Below are 21,932 nucleotides of genomic sequence, written 5' to 3' on the forward strand. Positions count from 1 at the left end.
CTCTTGTGCATGAAATGTGATGGGATGAAGTGCTATGTAACCAGGAACATTCCAAGGAAGGAAAGTAAAAGTCATGATGTTGCTTCTGCTTGGCAGATTTATGGGCTCTAAACTGCATGATGAGTTGGGCCTGATGATATGTGCACACACTAGACAGGTATGAAACAAAATAGGGGTAGGATGAGGACCAGTGGGCAAGAAAGGGCATGATCTCTTGGTTCTTTCTCACACAATGTCTCACATCCGTGTTAGCATGCCCAAGCTTAAAGTTATAACCATACAGCCAGAAATATAAGGAGAAAAAATAAGAGAGACTAGCCAGAACAAGAGAAGACTAAAGTTCAAGTTGTTTTTTTTTTTTTAATATCAGAGGCCTATTTTTTATGATGAAATACTTTACATAGCATTTCCAATGACACATCATTGTCAAGAGAATGCTTAGCAGAAGAAAACTTAAAATGAGGCCAGGAGACAGCAGCTATACTAGGACTACTCTACTGGTCTGTCATGTTGATTAAATATTATAAGCTCCAAGACGCATAGTTCTTAGATGATTTAAATATCTAAATGCTTACCTGGCTGAAAAATTGAGAGAGTTCCATCGGTATGTCCAAATACAATTTTCCCCCTTTTTTGGGGATGCCATCTAAAGAGACAAATATCAGACAAGAAGCTGTGGGCCTCTTTGTGAACATTCACACCTATATCTGGTCCTGAAGTTGTCCAAATATTCAGTGGGCCTCTGTGGGAAACAAATGCCACAGTATCTCCAGCATTCCAGCACCAGCTAATGGAAGTAGGAATTCCTAGAACAAATTAAAAAAAAAAGAGAGACTGAGATAAAAGATAATACAGTCCAAGTAAGTAAACATTCAGTATTATTTGCACTTATTCTTTCCCAAAACTTAACTTTTTCATATAAAATAGTGTCCCAACAATCTTAGCACAGTTTTAAGCCTTAATAGTTGAAGTTTATAATCTTATTAACCAAAAAATAAATCAAATTTAGAGATTAGAAACACAGAATATCCAAATTTTGGTTGCATAAAACTGCAGTTGAGCACATATGTGCATACACCCTTATACACATGTACAGACAGATCTTAACCCCCATTATCACTCAGAACTTTATTATACTGAGATCCAAAGCATTTAAAATCGCCCCCCCCTGCTTTTGCCTACAGCCTTTGCTCTTTGCTTTCCTCTACTGTCCTTGCACAAATCACACACTCTCTTGTACTTCAGTCTCCTCCTCTTTAAAACGAGGATAAGAATGCAATGTCCTCCAAAGTTCTTTCTAGCTCCATATTTATGATACTATGAACTCCTCCTCTCTCTTATCCCAGTCTACATCTATTCTGGCCTCATTTTGCCTCCCCTTCTAAACAGCAACCCCAAAGTTAGCTATTCCAGGGCTACACTTACCACCATTCTAGAATCTAGACCCTCTTCAATTTCATTCATTATAAATTTGTGCTGGACAGAGTAGCCCTCACTGCTTTCATTTGCTTGGCAATTCTTTTATTCAGTTCACGACTGGCATGTTCTCCATAACAATTTCCTCTTTTCCCCAAGCCTCTGAATGTTTCTATTCCTCATATTCATAGCAAATTACCCATCTTTCCACTTTCCCATGAAATTGAAACAGATTTGATGGAAACTAAAACTACTTTAATTGCCCTCCTCCAAATTACAAAATTTCTCTTTGTCTTTCCCTATCATTTCTTAGGGGAAGAGATAGCTTCCCTTTTGTTTCCAGAATTCTGGGACTGGGGCCTTGGTGTCCTGATTGGTCTGTGCCTCACCTGTCCCACCTTTCCAGGCAGGCCCCAGACATCGCTTTACCCCTACTCTCCAAACAGCTTTTAAACCAGAGGTATTAAACTTCAGGCTATAGCAGCATGCTTGGTGGCAAAACTCCAGAGTGCCAACCAGATTAAAATGTAACTGGAAAATGTTTAACAAAATAAATAAAAATATAATAAAACAAAGGTAATGTTAATTTTGTGGTTTTCTAAGTCAATATGTAGCCACAAGGATCCATTACTATTTGAATCTCAGTTCTAAACAACCGCTTTGCCTCCCAGGTTAGTCAGTATGCCTTGAAATTTTAACCCTTTCATCTCTAGAACCTCCAACTTTGGTACATGCTATCCTGATTGATTTGTGTGTGCCTCACTAGGCCCAAAATTTTCCCTGGCTACTAAGCATGCTAATTTGTAATATTAAGATATTGCAGGGTATTTTACAAAATCATAATATACAAAATATGGAAAGACAAGAAAATGGAAAGATCAAGAGAGGAATCAGATTTGTGGCCTGAGCAAGACGGGCAATGCAAGAAAGCAGGAGGACTATTCTTGAAAGAAACAAGATCACAGTGGTGTGATTTATGAGTGAGCTAATGTCTGTGGAGAGCCTCGGATTTATAAGGAACTTCACATAATCTAACTTATTTTTGACAGGATTACTATACTAGCAAATCTGAGAAATCCTATAGCTGTAGTTAATTTAGATCATAAAAAAAAGCATTTACCACAGACTCAAATGGTTTTATTGTGGAAGAAATGGAGAGAAATATGCTAGACAGGATGACATTTGGTGGATTTTCAGGAACTGGATGAATGGCAAATCAAAGAATAATCATTCATAGCTTGATTTGATAGGGAGTTTCTAGTGAAGTATCCCAGGTGTATGTTCTTGGTCTTGAATCCTTTAATAATTTCAGCAATGTCATGGATAAAAGAATGCTGATTAAATCTGCAGGTTGTGGTGAAAAATAGTTAATATGCTATATAATAAGATACAAAAAGATTTTACCAGGTCAGAATAGGGGGACAAATTTAATGATAAGTATAAAGATTTATATTTAGACAACTTCATAATTGTAAGATGGAAAAATGTGCCTAAAATTGATCTGTTGGTTTTAGTCCTATGCAAATTCAATATGAATCAACAATGTGATGTTTCAGCCAAAAATGCTAAGGTGGTCATAGATTGCATTACAACGTCAGTATATAGTTAGGAAGTTTTTATTTTCAATGTATTCTTCCTTAGACAACATTTTGAATTTGAGATTTGGTTCTCAAGGTCACATTTTAGAAAGGATCTTGATAAACTAGAGAACATATATAAGAAAATAGTATGTTAAAGAGCTTTAAGATCATGCTATATTAGGTTCACTTTGAGAGAACTGGGATTTCAGTCTGGGGAAGAGAAGTCATAGAAAAAACAAAATAGTTATCTTTTTTTTAAACATTTAATTTTATTAATTTAATAATTAATTTTATTATTTATTATTTTTTAATATTTAGTTTTATTTTTACATGTACTAAAATTTTTAATGTTTCTTTTTTCAAAATTTTGAGTCCTAAATTCTCTTCCTCCCTTCCCCCTCTCTCCTTTAGAAGGCAATTTGATATAGGCTATCCATGTACAGTCATGAAAAGCATTTCCGTATTATTCATGTGGCAAGAGAAAAGGCAGAACCCCCCTCCCCCAAATAAAGGAAGTTTAAAAAGTATATTTTGATCTGTATTCAGACTCCATCAGTTCTTTCACCAGAGATGGATAGCATTTTTCATCACAAGTTAATTGTCTTTGATCCATTGTATTACTGAAAATATCTGTCATTTACAGCTGATAATCATATAATAGTGCTGTTACTATGTATAATGTTCTGGTTCTGCTCACTTCACTTTGAATCAGTCCATATAAGTCTTCCCAGGTTCTTCTGAAACCATCCTACTCATCATTTCTTATAGCACAGTAGTATTCCATCACAATCAGAGTCTACAGTCTGGGTAGCTATCTCCCTAATTGATAGTCATCCCCTCAATTTCCAATTCTTTGCCATTACACACAAAAAAAGCCTGCTATAAACATTTTTCTTTGATCTCTTTTAGATATAGACCTAACAGTGGTATTGCTGGATCAAAGTACATGCATAGTTTTATAGCCCTTTGAGTATAGTACGAAATTGCTCTTTAGAATGGCTAGATCAGTTCACAACTCCACCAGCAGTGCATTAATGTGTCCACTTTTCCACATCCTCTCCAACCTCATGTCCTTTTTCTGGCTTATTAGCCAATATGATAGTGTGAAGTAGTATTTTGGAGTTGTTTTAATTTTAATTTTTCTAATTGTGATTTAGAATATTTTTATATGATGATAACTTGAATTTCTTCTTCTGAAAACTACCTGTTCATATGCTTTGACAATTTATCAATTGGAGAACGATGCATATTCTTATAAATTTGATTCAGTTACTCTGCATATGTGAGAAATGGAGACTTTAAGAAAGAAAATTGCTGTAAATTATTTCCCTTAGTTTTTTGCTTTCCTTATAATCTTGGCTGGATTGGTTTTGTTTATACCGAACTTTTAAAATTTAATGTAATCAAAGTTATCCTTTTTATATCCTATATTAAAAAAAATTTCTATCTCATTTGGTCAAATTCTTCTCCTATCCAAAGATCTGACAGATGAAATTTTCCATGGTCCCCTAATTTGCTTATGACATCACCCTGTATGTCTAAATCATGAGTCCATTTTACCTTGGTAAACAGTATGAGATGTATGTCTATATCTAGTTTCTACCAAACTGCTGCCCAATTTTTCAAGCAATTTTTTTAAATCAAATAATGAGTACTTTTCCAAAATCTTTAGGTTTGTCAAACAGTAGATTGTTATGGTCATTTACTGCTGTGTATTTTATACATTCCATTGTACTGTTCCATTGATCCACCACTCTATTTCTCAGCCAGTACTAGATTGCTTGGATGATTACCACTTTGTAATACAGTTTGAGTTCTGGCACTGCTAGGCTAACTTCCTTCACATTTGAAAAAAATTCCCTTGATGTTCTTGACTTTTTGTTGAATTTTATTGTTTTTTGTAGCTCAATAAAACAATTTTTGGCAGATTGATATGCCACTGAATAAGCAAATTAATTTAGGTAGAATTGTCATTTTTATTATATTGACTTGACCTACCCATGAGTAATTATTACTTCTCCAGCTGTTTAGATCTGACTTTATTTGTGTGAAGTGTTTTGTAATTGTGTTCATATAGTTCCTGGATTTGTCTTGGTAAGTAGACTCCCAAGTATTTTATATTGTCTGCAGTTATTTTAAAAATAATTTCATGTTCTGTCTCTTGCTGAAGAATTTTGTTGGTAGTATATTGAAATGCTGATGATTTGTCAGATTATTTTTTTATCCTTCAACTTTGCTGAAGTTGTTATTTCCACTAGTTTTTTAGTTGATTTTCTAGGGTTCTCTAAGTATACCATCATATTGTCTTAAAAAAGTGATGGTTTTGTTTCCTCATTGCCTATTCTAAATTCCTTCAATTTCATTTTCTTCTCCTATAACTACAGCTAACATTTCTAGTGTGACATTGCATAATAGAGGTGATGATGGGCATGCTTGATTCACCTCTCATCTTATGGAGGAGGCTTCTAGTTTGTGTCCATTACAGATAATACTTCCTAATGGTTTTAGATAGATATTACCTATAATTTTAAGGAAAGCTATATTTATTTCTATGCCTGCTATTTTTTTTTGTATTTTGTCAAAAACTTTTTCTGCATTTATTGAGAAAATAATACAATTTTTTGTTGTTTTGTTATTTATAAGGTCAATTATGGAGATAGTTTTCCTAATATTGAAACAGCCCTGCATTCCTGGTACAAATTCTACTTGGCCTAAGTCTATGATCTTTGTTATCTATTGTTGTAATATTCTTGCTAGTATTTATTTGATAATTTCTTGAAATATGATATCTAGGCTCTTTTTTGATCATGGCTTTCAGTAGTCTAATAATTCTTAAATTATCTCTACTTACTATGCCTACAGGGCTATAAAATCATACATACACTTTGACCCAGCCACACCACAACTGGGTCTATATCCCAAAGAGATTTTTTTTAAAAAGGAAAAAAGGACCTCTTTGTACAAAACATGGAACAACTTACATGAAGTGATACAAACTGAAGTGAACAAAACCAGGCGAAGAATGTAGACAGTAACATAAATATTTTACAATGATCAGTAGTAAGTAACCCAGCTATTCTCAGCAGTACAAGGATCCCAGACAATTCTAAAGGTCTTACGATGAAAAATGCTACCCACCTCTACATAAAGCACTGATAGAGTCTGAATATGGATTGAATCAACCTTTTTTTTAATTTTATTTTTCTTGGTTTTTTTTGTGAGGTCTATGTTTTCTTTTACAACATGACTAATATGGAAATATGTTTTGCATAACTCTACATGTATAACTTGTGTCAAATTAACTGCTTTCTCAAGGAGGGGGAAAGGGAAGAAGGGAGAGAATTTGAAAATCAATTTTTAAAAAACACTGTTAAAATTGTTTTTACCTATAACTTGAAAAAAATAAAATATTTTTAACAGATATTTTTTAATCTATTGTCCAAGTCAGTTGTTTTTCCAATGAGATATTTCATATTTTCTTCTATTTTTCATTATTTTGGTCTTGTTTTATTGTTTCCTGATGTCTCATGGATTCATTAGCTTCCATTTTCCCAATTATAATTTTTAAGGAACTCTTTTCTTCAGTGAGCTTTTTTTTTCCATTTGGCAAATTCTTCTTTTTAAGGAGTTTTCTCTCCAGTGGATTTTTGTGCCCTATTTATCATTTGGCCAAATTTTAAAAATTGGCCAAGTTTTTTAAGGTATTTTTTCTAGTACTTTTTGTGCCTCTTTTACCAAATTGTTACCACTCTTTTCATAATTTTTCCTGCATCCCTCTCATTTCTCTTTTCCAAATTTTTCCTCTACTTCTTTTACCTGATTTTAAAAATTATTTTTGTTCTCTTCCAGTAATTCTTATTGGGCTTGTGTCTAAATCACATTTTTTTTTCCTTTTACCTTTGCTTGTAGCTGTTTTGACATCATCCAACATCTTCTTTTGAATTTGTGTCTTGATTTTTCCTAATTATTATAGTATTTTTATGGTCAGGTTCTTTTTTTGTTTTTGTTTGTTTTTGATGGTGGTGGGAGTGGGGGGGGCAGTATTTGTTCATTTTCCAGCCTATTTCTTGACTTTTAACTTTATGTTAAAGTTTGTCTCTACTCCTGGGGTGGAGAGGGTATTGACCCAAGCTTCAGGTTTTTCATGCTGCTTTTTTCAGGGTTAGTGCTTGTGGGGAGTAGGGGCTGTAGGTTTTTTGATCTTCTCCTCTCCTGGCTCTTCTGGAGCCCCAAGTACTAGTGCTCCTTTCTGCCTTAGAACTGAGAGTAGGCCCCTGCTCCCTTGTGTGTGACCACAAACACTTTTCTCTACCTTGGAACTGTGACCAGGGCCCTTCTTCCCCTGCAGCTGCAAGCACTAGTGATCTTGTTTGCTCTGGGATTGCAATCTGAACTGCATAGGTACTGAACCCAACACTAGCAAAGAGCCCCCTGTTGTTACTTTCTGACTAGCTGTCAGATCCCTTTACTGTCTGTAGGCTGACCTCTCAAAGCTGTTGCTGCCACTGATGCAGCCTCTTCTGAGGTCTGCTGCTAATGCCAAAGCAGGGCCTGCACTTGTGCTCCAGGCCAACCATCACCCTGGTGAAACAGAACTTTTTTGCCTACCTCCTAAATTGTGTTGGGCTGGGAAATTGTTTTCCTTGACTTTTGTTGTTTCTGCATCTCAAGCATATGATTTCAGGCACATTTTAAAAATTGTTTTGAGGGGAATTTGGGAGAGTGCAGGTAAATTCCTGCTCCTACTCTGCCACCTTGGCTCTGCCCCCTTGAGAGAGCTATCTTCCAATACCTGAAGGTATAACATGTAGAAAAGGGGATACCTTTTTTCTGCTTGACCCCAGAGAGTAGAAATAGAAGCCATAAACTGAAGCTTCAGAGAAAGAAATTTAAGAAAATTTTCCTAACAATGCTTCAATACTTAATAAACTTAAATACTACAATAGTCCTATGATCTCATTGAGATCAGGATCACCTGCAGTAGTGTACATTGCAAGTTCTCCTCCCCTTCTTATCCTGTATAACTCTTATCCATGTCACCCCATGTGTTCTACACAGAGGAGTATGCCCAACACGCTGGGAGCCATCTTCTAGCTCTCTTGACCTTACATAAAAACTAATGGAACATGATGTTTTCTTGGTCTTGCTACGTGGCAATATTTGGTCATACATCTCTCCGAAGATATCATTAGTTTGCTCCTTATCATCAGTACCTCACAGCCTGTTTATACCTAGTTTATTTTGATATAGTTTTTGGGTTACTTTTACCTTTAGTTGTTTAGAACTCATGGCATTACATGACTGATAACCATAAACTAGAAAAATATTATTATCAAAAAGATGTTCATATAGTTATCCAGAAGTGGAATGGACTAATCTAGCAGGTTGAGGGTTCTTCCCTACTCAAGATATTCAAGCAAAGACTAGACTTACTTGTCAGATATAGAGAAAATCCATGTTCAAGTTTGGGTTCAACTTGATGGCCACTGGGGTTCCTTCTTCTCACCACCATTGTGAACTGATTATAATAGATAAGGCCAGGCACATAGCAAGCAATTAATAAATGCCTGTTGAATTGCTATGAATAGGCATAAGCTAGGGAATCCTGACTGACAAAATTTTTGGCTTGATCATTTTGATGTTATCAGATACTACAATTTTTGTGTATGGCAGATAACCTTCAGGAGCCGAAGGTCAACTCCATCCCATGATGTCTATAGACAAGATAAAAACTATAATTAGAAAAAATATGTAATTTGTGCTTTTATTTTGTTGGGTTTAAATGGTCATAATACTTTCTAATAGTTCTTTACATTTATTTACCATACAGTTAAGTATTTTTAATGGTAACATAGAAAGAAAAATACATTCTAAACTATTTTAAATTAGTTTAAACAAAAGAGAAAAAAAGAAGTCTGAGGAATGGTTGAAAGTTTGTAGCCCAGAGTTTTCAACTTCACTTTAGAATTAGCTCATGCTGAGGAATCCTTCACTTTACCACTTTCAGTGCTAAATATAGGAGCAGTAGAATGTCTGAGAAAGAAAAGCAATTTTTCCCTGTCATATGAGCAAGAATATTTTGTGTGCCTTAACTGTCCTCATGTTATAAAGAAAATAATCATTATATAATGTAAATTCAATGTGATATGAAAGAGGTAAGCACTTAGTACTAACACAACTTTCTACAAAATTACGTGTCAATCTCCTTTAAAACTTGAAGTTCATTGGTATTTGTCAAAGGAAAAATAATATTAATTCAATAAGTAAACTCCTATTGTGAAAATACCTTTTGTATTGTCAAGTTTTGCAACAACTTTTTGTTCAGCCACATTCCAAATGATAACTGAGTGGTCTGCACCGCCACTCACAAAGATGTCAGGGTTGTGGGGACACCAAGAAATTGCAGTGATTGTCTTTTTATGTTCAGACATAATTGCATGCAATTTGAATTCATTGTACTGATGATCCAGCTAAAAGAAAGGATACACAAAAAATAAATACATTAATATATGATTTCAATTTATATACTATACACTAGAAAGTTTGGTAAAAAAAAAAGATTTGAATGTACAAAGAAACTAATCTTGACATTTGCTGTAAAAGAACTGAGACTAATTAAGAATTTGAGATTTCAAATATTTTCATTTTAACTTTTAAACATACTTGCAAAGATTCTGAACATATGAAAACTGCCTTTTCTTTATGAGAACAATGACTGTATTTTTATGATACAGTTTACCTTGGACTCAAATATTTCAAGTGTTCTGACTCTTAAACTAATCCTTAGATATAAATCAATCAATAAATCAATCTTTAGAAACAAAATAAATGGAAGATATCTATGTCATTTATTTGAGCAAAATGTATTTAACTTCACAGAATCACAGATTCTCAGAGGTGGAAAGAACTTCAAAGGCCATGGAATCCTGCCCAAATCTAAAAAAGAATTATTTTTACAACATACCTGATATAGTCATTAAAATACCAAATAAGGTGTGAACCTACCACCTCCCCAGGCAGGTCATTAACTCTTGCATATATTTAATATTTCCATAAATTACATAATTCTATAGCTCTCCTGTATAACATAACTGCCTTGGTATAATTATTTTCTTAGTTACTTTCATCATTTCATCAGAAAGAACTGAACTGACAACTATTCACCTAATTTGGTTAAGTTGGTTGAAAGAACCACCTTTGTAATAACCTTGTATCTTTCTGTTACTTTTTTCTAAATGTTGCCTATTCCCTTATTTTGATATTGTCTCTAAGCTAGAATGAAAGAATATTTTTTTCTATTTTTTCTTATGTAAGTCATAAATGTGATTAAGGTTTATAAGTAAGAAGAGAGGGAGATGGCATTATGGATATAGACCTAGCCTTGGAGTCAGGAAGTTCTAAGTTCAAGACCTAAATATAAATTATATATGTAATATGTTATAAGTATATATTATATATAATATGTATTTTGTATACATACATATGTGTGTATGTAAGCACACACGTATGTGTGTGTGTGTGTGTGTGTGTATTTTGGATTAACCTGTTTCTGACTCACACTGGCTCACTGACTCTGAGCAAGTCACTTAACTACTCAGGACACCCAGCAATTCTCAAACACCATAACAATATAAAACAGTTACTGATCTGCATTGGTAAGGGGAGTTTCCTCACCAGGAGCTTATTACATTAAAGTAAGATCCAATTAATAAATGTATCACTGGAAAAACTTGCTAATTATTTTAAGAAAAGTTTTACCACATGTAATTAATTTTTAGTGACAGACCAAACCCCTGAGTGAACATTTAAGTTGAAATGAATAATAATGTCTTGCATGTTTATAGTACTTCATAATTTTAAAAGAGCATCCACATAAATTATTATATTTAAAGTTAACAGGTCTGCCAGTTTGATTTATTTATCTTTTATGTCAATTTTTACAACACAAAATTTCCATTAGCATGCATTTTATTTTAATAAAACTTTAGGGCAGGGCTCTGTTGGCTAAACTAACTTCTACTTTTATATAGATTAAATCTTTGACTTTGCTAATTTTCACTTTGTTTCAGTATTTTATGGCACACAAAATTTTCTCAGGTTTTTTTTAAATTACTTGTTAGCATATTATAATATATTATATTAAGCTTTCTAGATGATCTACTTAAGTAAAATCTACATGTTTTTAAATTGTCAAACACAGGACATATTTAAATCATTTCACTAGGTCTTGAATCACTGTGTAATATTCTAATGCTTCTAAAATGATTATTACTTAACTAATTTGGTAAAAAAAAATTGTTAAGACAGTCATTGGAAAGTAATAACAAATCATTAACAATTAGAAAATTAAACTATTTAAGCTTTTTATGTTAAAAACCCTTTAGTACAGATTCTGGCTATACAATAACTTACTTTTTTCTAATACTTCATCAATATGTGATTTCACAGTAGCATGGCATTGGCCCTGAATTCTCAAAGTCTATGACAATGGAGAGCAAATTCTGGAAAAATACTCCGAAGAATGCTTCATTGACAATCAACATGCATTGATTATCTGGAGACCACCCTAGCTGGAGTCAGGAAGATCTGAATTCAAATCTGGCCTCACACACTTACTAATTGTATGACCTTGAGCAAATCATTTAACCCTGTTTGCCTCAGCTCTTTATCTGTAAAATGAGTGGAAGAAGGAAATGGAAAATAAATCCAGTATCTTTGCCAAGAAAGCCCCCAATGGAGTCACGAAGAGTTAGATGAGACTGATGTGATTGAACAACCATAGTAATTGTACAAGTAAATGAGTGAAGTGGAATATATATTTATTCCCTTTGTATATATAAAAATATCCTTCTCAGAATATAAATATACATAATATAAATATTATAAATAATATACTTATATATAATAAATTATTAAAAGTTTTAATTGATCCATTAAAATGTTATTTAAAATAATATAAATGTATAAAATTTATACATCATATAACATAAAACGTAGCACATAAATATTTATATATATAATATATTTAAATCCCTAAAGAAGGATACCATAAGAATATTTCTATAATTCTCAATTAAAAATAAATTTTTATAAGAAGTAAAACATAAACCCATAATATTACAACTTCCATGAAGTGATGGATTATTACTAAGTATTCATTTTACCTGATAAATATAGATTGCTAGAGTAGCACAATAAGCAAATCTGTCCCCACTGGCTGCACAGACATCTTTGTTCCAAGGCTGACACCCAGCAGCCAACAGGCCCACTTGCTTGACTAGGGGCATCTTTGACTAGAAGAGAGACAAGTGTGAAGAAATAGTAGAGTCATTTCCATTGTTCAATAAATCATTTTATCATTCAATGATAAAGCACAGAATTTCAATCATCCTGCTCTTTGAAAGACCTTTGAATTTAGTTCTATTGTGCTAGAGTGGCCAGAGAGGTTATAAACATACACAACGCCCTAGCTTTCACATTTTCCTTATGATGACTATATAATCTGTTCCTTTGGGACAATGGGAGAATTGCCTACTCAATTCTATTTCTATATTTTATAATACTGGATCAGATAAATTTTCTCAGTTTGAAAGTCAGTACTTTAGTATCAAAAGCTATATTTTCATCTTTTGCAAGTTTGAATTACTTTGTAGTTTGAGGACTTTTCTGATCATTGTCTCATATAGTTCGATATCTCTTCCTTCAGAATAATTAGAAAATAGGGTTTATATTTATGAAGTACTTAATATTGATTTTCATTAAATATTTATCGCAATATCCCAGAGTACACTACTTTTTTTGTAAATTGGTTTGTGATTATATTGGTGTAGATAATTAGAAAACTCCTACCAATGCTGATGTCACCAGCACTACAAATTCCATTATAAAAAGTTGTTTGGGGGCACTGAGAGGTTAAATGAATTGCTCAAGTTCACAAAGCCAGAATGTGTCAGATGTGGGGATTGAACAACCAAGTCTTCCTAAGTCTTCCTAGCTCTGAGGCTACTCTATCCACCATACCAAGCTGCCTTTCTCAAAAGTAAAAACAAAACAAAATAAAATAAAGATCCAATTTGTGATTTAGTGTATACATACATATGTGTATATAGATATAAATATATGCATAAGTAAATATATAAACATATGTAATCAATGTCATTGAGTAATCTCAGAGGGAAAGCACTAAAATTTGGGGGACTGGGGGAACCAGGGTGGGAGGATGAGAGTGGGAAAAGTCTATTTCAAAAGGTGGGATTTGAGTTAAGTTAAAAAAAAAAAACAGGGAAGCCAAGAGGCAGAGGTGAAAAAAGGAAAGCAGGTGGCGCAGTGAGTAAGAATACTGGCCCCAGCGTCGGGAGACCTGGGATCAGTTCCGGCCTCAGATACTTGGCACCCACACAAAATAACTGGCCATGTAACCTTGAGCAAGTTACTTAACCCCAATTGCTTTAAAAAAAAGAAAGAAAGAAAAGGGAAATTATTCAGGGCATAAGGGAAAGACAGTAAAAAGGTGGAGTCAAAAAAGGTAGTACCGTGTGCAAAGAAGGCAGTGTTACTGGATTTTATAATATCTGGAGGAGAGTGAAATGCAAAAAGACTGGAAAAGTAGGAAGGGCCAGGTTATAAAGGGTTTTAAAAAGCAAATGGATTTATATTTGATCCTATAGGTAAAAGGGGGGAACTAGAATCTATTGACTGGAAATGGGAATGACATGGTCAGAGTTGTGCTTAGGAAGAGTATTTTGATAATTGAGTGAAAGATGAACTAGAGTTCAGAGAAGCTTGGGAAGACCAACCAGAAGGCTATTGTAATAGTTCAAGTGTGAGGTAATGAAGATCTGATTACCATGTGTAATTAATTTTTATTGACAGACCAAACTCCTGAGTGAACATTTAAGTTGAAATGAATAATGTCTTGTATGTTTATACTACTTCATAGTTTTCAAAAAGCATTCACATAAATTATTATATTTAAAGTTAATGGTAGGGGCGGCCAGGTGGCCCAGTGAGTAAGAGCGCCCGGCCCCAGCGTCAGGAAACCTGGGATTGTTCCGGCCTCAGATACTTGGCACCCACACAAAATAACTGGCCATGTAACCTTGAGCAAGCTACTTAACCCCAATTTCTTTAAAAAAAAAAGTTAACGGTAATAATTTTGTGAATGAAAAGGATATATATATACACAAAACAAAGGATTTTGTGAAGGTAGAAATAATAAGACTGGGCAACAGATTAGAAGATACATGGGGTGAGTGTGAGTAAGCAATTGATGATGGTATCAAGGTTCCAAGCCTGGGTGACTGACTGGAAGGAGGTATAGTAACATCAGCAGCAACAGGGATGCTGGGAAGAGGGAAGATTGGGGCAGGGGGGAGGATGAATTGTGTTTTGATTTGTTGAGTATGACATGCTTATAGAAAATTCAGTTCAAAATATCCAGTAGATAATTGATATGAGACTGGATGTCAAATAAGTAAATAAATCTGAGAATCATCTTTGGAAAGAAGACAATTGACATCATTTACTCCCATCTCTCCCACACAAATATACATTGCTAAAGGTTTCAGCTTACTTACACTTATGATGTACTTTTCCATTTCCCTTTAGGTGATATTTATAAATATATAAAGTTAACATCTTTTGGAAGAAAGCCCAAATGCTACCTTCATCTAAAGTGCCCTTCAGTGTGTGTATTATTTATATAAAGACCCTGAAAACATTAGAATGTAGGCATATGGGTATGGGGAGGTAGTTACATTCTTTTTCTTCAGGCAAGCAGTAATAATATGGTTCATCCCCCCTCTCCCAACGCCATGTGTGTTTAATACTCTCCTCTCAAGGTATTTTAAGATTAATTCCATATTGCCCTGAAAAATAATGTACTTTGCTGCACAGACTTCCTCTGTAACTTTATTTAGTATAGCTGCTTTCCCCATCTCTGTTTTCCTTCATGACATTTTTACTTTGTCATGGGGCTAAGGATTTTTATGCTGTAGTCCCAAATATGCTGATCATCACTGATGGAAAAAAAGTGTTATAGAAATCCTGACAGGTTTTAAAAAATATTTTTCATCCTTTTTTGTTTCCGTATTAGTTCTATCCTTTCAGTGCTCCTGGGAAGATCTGGTTTTTTTTTTTCTCCACTGCTTCTCATGGTTTTATGAAGTGATATTGCTTATAACATTCCACTATCTACTTCTGGAATATTATGGAAATGAGTTATAATCTAAGTCAGTACTTTCTTTGGTTACTATATAGCTCAACTTGGCAAGGAGCTCCAGTGTTTGCTGGTTAATGTGGTTCTTTGGCTCTCTTAGTTTCCTCTTCATGTAATTTATTTTACATGAAATGATAATAGTTGGTGTTTGATATACATCATTTTTATCAATTTTTCATTCCATGGCCACAGTTTTTTTTTAATAGGTCTGGTTGGAGTTGCCTCAACTGCACATTCTGGTTTCTCATTTTTCTTCTTTCTCTTAATGTTGTATTGATTATCTACTCTAATAAGTTGGTTTCAAAATAATTATTTAGTTTTTTTAAATATTTAAATGTTTGTTTTAAAATTTACTTCATCAGTAGTAAGTCATTTCCTTCAGGCTAAAATAGAATTATTTTAATTTCTATGGTGTTATTTAGGGCTCATCATGTCTAGAACCTCCTAATTCTGATCCCAGAAAAAAGTATTTGTGATACATAAGTGGAAGGCTTCTGTATAAGGATTCAACTTCATTCACTTTTATTTATAAACCATTTCCTAAACTTTTTTTTCCTCCTGTTCCTCCACATCTGCTTTTGCATTGAAGTCACTATGTATTAAAGTATATAGGTATTATCATGATCTTCAAAGGGCTTATAAGGGTCTTCATAGAATTTCTCTACCCCCTTATCCTTGGAATCAGTTGGAATTGTAGTCATGGTGGGTCTTTTTGCAAATATTTATCATAATCACTACACAGCAAATAGACCAAGTGTCCCATGATATGACATTTCATATTGTTTTTAGATACAGAATAAATTGGCTCTGATAAGCTTCTTTATCTTTTTTTTAAAGAATCTATAAACCATCCTTTCACTAAGCAACAACTTCTCCTTTTTTCTTCTTATTTACAATGAGGATGCCAATTCCTTCAGCAATATATTCACAAGTTAGTTATTAGACAAGGATGTCACATTAGCATACCAACATCTAAGTTAATGTTTATAGTCATTCTAAAATCTATGTAATTCTTGGCTCCTTTATTCCTCTTTTTACCTCTCTGACATTGTCACTGCTAAAGAAGAAGGAGACACACAGAATTGAGAGACATTTTGTAGTTTTGTTTCATGGGTTACTGTGGTCAAAACATTCATGTTTAAGTGGCTAGCCTAACTGCTGATGAAACTTATTTAGCTGATTACCTCATCAAAAGCAAAAGGCAGAAAATTTCAAAGCCTTTCCAATATGACAGAACTTTTACTTCACTGGCCTAGCCTATAAGGAGCCAAGGTTACCTTTGTGCCATGATGACAGATTTGATAGATTTAATATAGTAATAATAAATTATAGTCCTTGATATGAAAAACTTTTCTCTATTTAAAATGTCCTAACTCAATAATGTAAATAAGAATTGATATAAAATGCAGCATTTTCAAGGAATATATTTCAGCCCATTGCAACTCTAATTTTAAATCCATTATTATCTCTCCTATATAAAAGTATGGCTTCCAAATTAAGGAGGGAGACAGCCTAAAACATTTTAATGATCATTTGATGTACATGAATCACATCCATCTATAAGGCTCCACTGAAAAACACATTAAACAGCTCCTTCAATGTTATGGAAATTTTCTCCAATGATATTAAAAAGCCCATTGGACTTTATAAGCATAAACACTTTCAAGTAGATTAAATAAAGATAGATACTAAAGGTTTTAATCTTGAATCTGGAGGTTACACTGAATCAACAGATGAGGAAAATATACATCATTACCTTGGTCTCTTTCAGGCATAAAACTATCAAAGAGAACACTTTGACTGAATATGCTAAGGGACTTGCTGACATCCTGAAATCAAAGCTCAATAGGAAGAACAAATTTCAAGTGAATATCTTGCACACAATACCAGTTTTAATGTACTCTTTTTGAAATATAAAATGGACTACGGTGAATTTAGAAAGCATTCTAAGACAAACCTGTACAATATTAATTTTTTTAAAGCAACCAAACAAACACATGGCCCATCATCTTAAGGCAGAAAGAGAAAGACTTTCTCTCCAAAAAGGAGGAAGATTAAATGACCTTCTTAGAGCACATAAAAAAGCTCAAAAAACCTAAAGAAATGCTTTTAGAACAAGCAGATATCATTTGACCAATCAATAATAAATGAAAATTACAGGTGCATGTAGATGGATTTATTAAATGTAACTCAAAGTGGCTTACTTCTGGAAGGAGTGAAATTAAAAGGCCCTACATGAGTAAATGTACATGATTTTAGCCAACAATATATTGACAAAGAGGGTCAAGAAATGACTAGATTATGTTGATTGTTTATGGACATGGGATTATTTTGATGGCAATTCATGACCAGGTTATTGCCACAAGAAATTAAAGATGGTTATCTTTAAGGAGCCTAGCTTTAGTGATCAATGTAGATTATGCAAGGAAATCATTATACAACATTTCACTGAAGGCCTCAAAAACATATTGTACAATGATCACCTAGCAGCTAGAATTACATATTAGAATCACAACACATTTCTTTGACTATGAGTTCAGAAGTCCTCATACTACAAATATAGATCTCAAAATATACTGGAAAGTTCAACTAAAAAACTCTACTGGGTCCAGAGCATCACCATAGACTAGTGGTTCCCATTTAGTAATCTGTAAACCCCTTGGTGGTTCATGACAGTATCATGCTAAAAATTATTTAATAGTGTCTTAAATATTAAATAAATGCCTGAATATGTTAGGAGTATATTTTTCCTCTGAGGCAACAAACATATATTTAAAGCATTTTAGGTTTGTTTCTGTAGAAATTCAAAACTGTCACGATTATATGCACAATGATTTTGGTGTTGCACAATGATTATATCAAACTCTAGCTACTTCTAACTAAGTGAAATGTATCCCTGCAATTTCTCAACCTGATAGCAAATAATTTCCAAACAAGTAGAAGAATTCTACAGTTTTGTGTAAACCAATTCCCAATGAATGGTCAGATGCATGCACATACCCTCATTTGTGTTCTGTATACTACACCAAAGTAGGTCTCTTATTCACCTGTTAATCAGTAATTGTACTTCATCAGCTGGATAATGAAGTGATCAAAATATGATGGATGTTTGCTTTCTTGCAGCACAGATGTCAGGCTATTTAAAAACCATGATCATAGGACACACATATTACAAGCCATTTAGGGATGATAGTGGATCATCATAAATGTTCTGAAGAAACAAACCTTATTTGCCTCTCATTACATCATTAAGCCTGTTTTCTATTTTAAACTTATCCTCTGCTTATGTTACTAATCTTCTAACTGGCATATTTAAAAAACAACAACAAAAACTGGTTGGCAACACTGGTCAGTATTTTTTCCAGTAGAACTTCTATAGGAATATAAGCAAGTAAGCCAGAAGAAAGTCAGAAGTCAGAAGAGATAATCTTTCCTTAGAAAGGTTAATTTATATACAAACATTGTTTAAAAATGAAGCACTATATGCAATTGAATTCTAAGGCTATTTAGTCATTTGATACAATGCCTTTCATTAGCCATTAGAAAAGTAAATATTTTATTTTGTAACTATCTATTCATTTTTGTCAATTGGTTAGGTGACAATTTTTTTTAAAGAATTTCCATCTCTAAGAAAGTGAGATTGTAAAATTCTCCTACCATTTCCTACCATATATTTTTGTGAGCAGAAATTTTCAGTTTATTCTTCTTTGAAATCACAATATAAATATAAACTCAATGTGGAACCAGATTTAAGAATGTTTGGTATTGAACCAAATATTGCAAACTTTTGTTCAAATAAAAAAGTTCAACATTGAAATTAAGTTTACACATAATCATTATATTTGTTAAAAGCCCTCAAATTTATAATTTATTATATGAACATTATTTTTTAAAATTGTAAAATAGAGGAATTTAATATGAAATCTTGCAGATAATAGTAATCATATGTGGTATTGCTGGATTATTTGTTCATAATTTTATATTTAGTTGTTATAATTAGAAGTAGGATGAGGCTATATATTTTATGGTTATAATTAAATATTATAAATTTTAATTTGGATCTTTTGGGGCAAAAGTTATCATTGTAGTTATTTTAAACACTAAATGAATAAATCTAAAAGAATACTATGAGTAATATATTAAATTACCCTGTGGTCGAACATGTTAAGTGATTCAATGACATCCTGAAATCAATGTTCAACAGACAAAACAAATTTAAAGTAATTAACATCCATACAATATTTTTTAAAATTTGTTTTTTTGCTGAAACAATAAGAAAAACAACATAGAACAGATTATTGTCTATACCTAGACAAAACATGTAAAAGATTAAGAACATTTTAAATAGATGTTCCCATACTAAGTATTCATAATCTTCAAACTCTGCAGAACAAAAGCTTTTAAAATATAGAGACCTGGGAGAAAAAAAAAACAGTCATGAGGGAATAGGATGAGTCATGTATCATCTTCAGCATTGTTCCTACTATTTAAATTGTACCCAGGAAGCTTTCATTGTCTATGTGAAGAAGGAGGAAGAAGAGAAGGGGGACAAGGAGGGGAAGAAGAAAAGAAAGGAGGAACAATGGCAAAATAATGATGATTATGACAGTGATAGCGATGATCATGATGATGTAAAAACACTGTAAATACTTCTGGAACAAGTGGACATCACTTCACTGAACAATAACAAAAGGTGATAACAGGTATATATCATTAGATTTATTGAATGTCACCAAAAAGTAGTTTAATGAAACGACTACAGTTCAAGAAAAGAATCAAAAGGCTATATATGGTCAATATCTGCCTAGACTCAGCCAACCAATATTACCAAAGGAAGCTTCAAATGTGTGGTTGAATTCTGCAGATAGACATCTGTGGAAACAGAATGGTTTATAATGACAATTCAAAAACATGTACATGCCACCCAAAATTACATAATATTTGTCCTTATAAGGCCTAGACTTAGTGATCAACATGAATTATACAAATAATGAAGATGTACAAATTTGTTACTGCAGCCTCTAAAAATTTAATACCTACCCAATATCTAGCCAGACATGATCTAGCAGCTAAGATTATAGTATACATAAAAAGCTTACTAACATGTGGGAACAGAATGAGGGGTATCAGTTCTGTTTTGTCTGCAACTGGAACCAAACCATTATCACAGATAACTGTTACCCACAATCGTCTGGGACACAATATTGATTTTTAAAATGTTAACAATGTTTACAAATAGACATTGCCATCACAAATACCCATAATCCCCAAGCTACATGGAATTAAAAATTTTCAAAGTATAGAGAGCTGGTTGAAAAGATCAAAATTATGTGAGAACAGAGTGAGAGACATACACATCATTCAATGAGCCAACTGACAGTGAGTCTAAATCCTAATACTTTTAGTCAGCTATGAAAAGCAGTTATTTTATCCACCTGTGCAAGTCTGTGGACCACTGAATATGAAATATTCTATGTGATCATTTCATATTAGCAAGATGACAATCTGTTCCAGAACCAATTCTGTCTGATCAACATCAAACGGATCATTACAGTGACTAGAAATTACAGAAACATTATAATGAATTTAAGCTTCACTTATCAATTGTAGCTCATGTAAGTAAAAGAAAGAAACAAACCCTGCAACACATCACTGTAGGCTGCAAAAATTTAGTGCTTGGTGAATACCTGGCAAGACACAATCTGGTGCCTAGAATTATACATCAGGAGCCTCCAATCTTTTATACATCAACAAATGACCAATTTCCATATTACAAATATAACACAAAAAAATCCCAAGGAACTCAACCAATAAACTGTACTAAAAAGGGGATAATTATCACAGACAGAACTGAGAAAAGCCTACAATCACACAGACATAACATTGACGCATAAAAACTTAAGAACAACATTTTCAACAAATCTTTCCATAAAGCTTTCAAAATATAGAGACCTAACTGAGGAGATACAGTCATGTGGGAACAGGATGAGGTATATATCACCATCCTTGTTGTCCTGACTGGGCTTTCTATGCTTCTACAGAAGATGAGTTTAAATGCTAATACTTTTCAACTATAAGAAAGCATTTTTTTATCTGTACAATACTCTATAGACTAAAAGAAATAAATGAATAGCAGAAGGACAGTGACTTGTCTCATAACCATTACTATTTGAACCCCAATTGAACAAAAATGAGAATAAGACAATAAAAAAATAAGTAAGGTAATTATGAGATGCAGCACATTTGAATTTGCACATATGTTTGATTAATGACCAGTATTATAAGATAATAGGATAATATTGAAAGCTATCAGGGACTTAAAGATTTTTTAGCCTAACCCCTATAGTTTTCATATGAAGAAACCAAGACCTAAGCAGGTTATGTGACCTTCCTATGGCTAGCAGGAGGAACAATCTTCTTCCTGTTAATAGAAAGAAAATACTACAGAGGGGAAATGATGCTAATATTGTTAAAAATGGTCATTGAGTTTTGATTCCATATTTCCTTTAAAAAAATGATTCAATACAGGAAGGTTTATTGGAAAGGTGATTCCAATTTTTTGAAAGGTATAAATAAAAATTACTAGCTGGGTAAATATGTTACTTGTAACTAATTTATACAAAAATACTGACATTACACAGTGCCTTTCGTTCTACAGAGAGAGAGAGAGAGACAGAGAGAGAGAGAGACAGAGAGAGAGAGAGAGAGAGACAGAGAGA

The 21,932-nt window shown here is 33.2% G+C and overlaps 1 protein-coding gene across 1 annotated transcript in view; it reads right to left on the minus strand.

Moving 5' to 3' along the window:
* Positions 1-21,932, minus strand: part of WDR17 (WD repeat domain 17) — a 111,967-nt gene that overhangs the window by 87,198 nt on the left and 2,837 nt on the right. Inside the window, exons 2-4 of the mRNA XM_069096691.1 lie at positions 12,161-12,289; positions 9,283-9,466; positions 576-806 (exon numbers count right to left, since the gene is read on the minus strand). Coding sequence (XP_068952792.1) covers positions 576-806; positions 9,283-9,466; positions 12,161-12,289 — 544 coding nt within the window. The remainder of the gene's footprint in view (positions 1-575; positions 807-9,282; positions 9,467-12,160; positions 12,290-21,932) is intronic.

This window comes from Petaurus breviceps, unplaced genomic scaffold (genome assembly GCF_028583685.1).
Source record: "Petaurus breviceps papuanus isolate PSGF00001 unplaced genomic scaffold, PetGlider_PUasm1.0 126, whole genome shotgun sequence".
In the NCBI taxonomy this organism is placed as follows: Eukaryota; Metazoa; Chordata; class Mammalia; order Diprotodontia; family Petauridae; genus Petaurus; species Petaurus breviceps.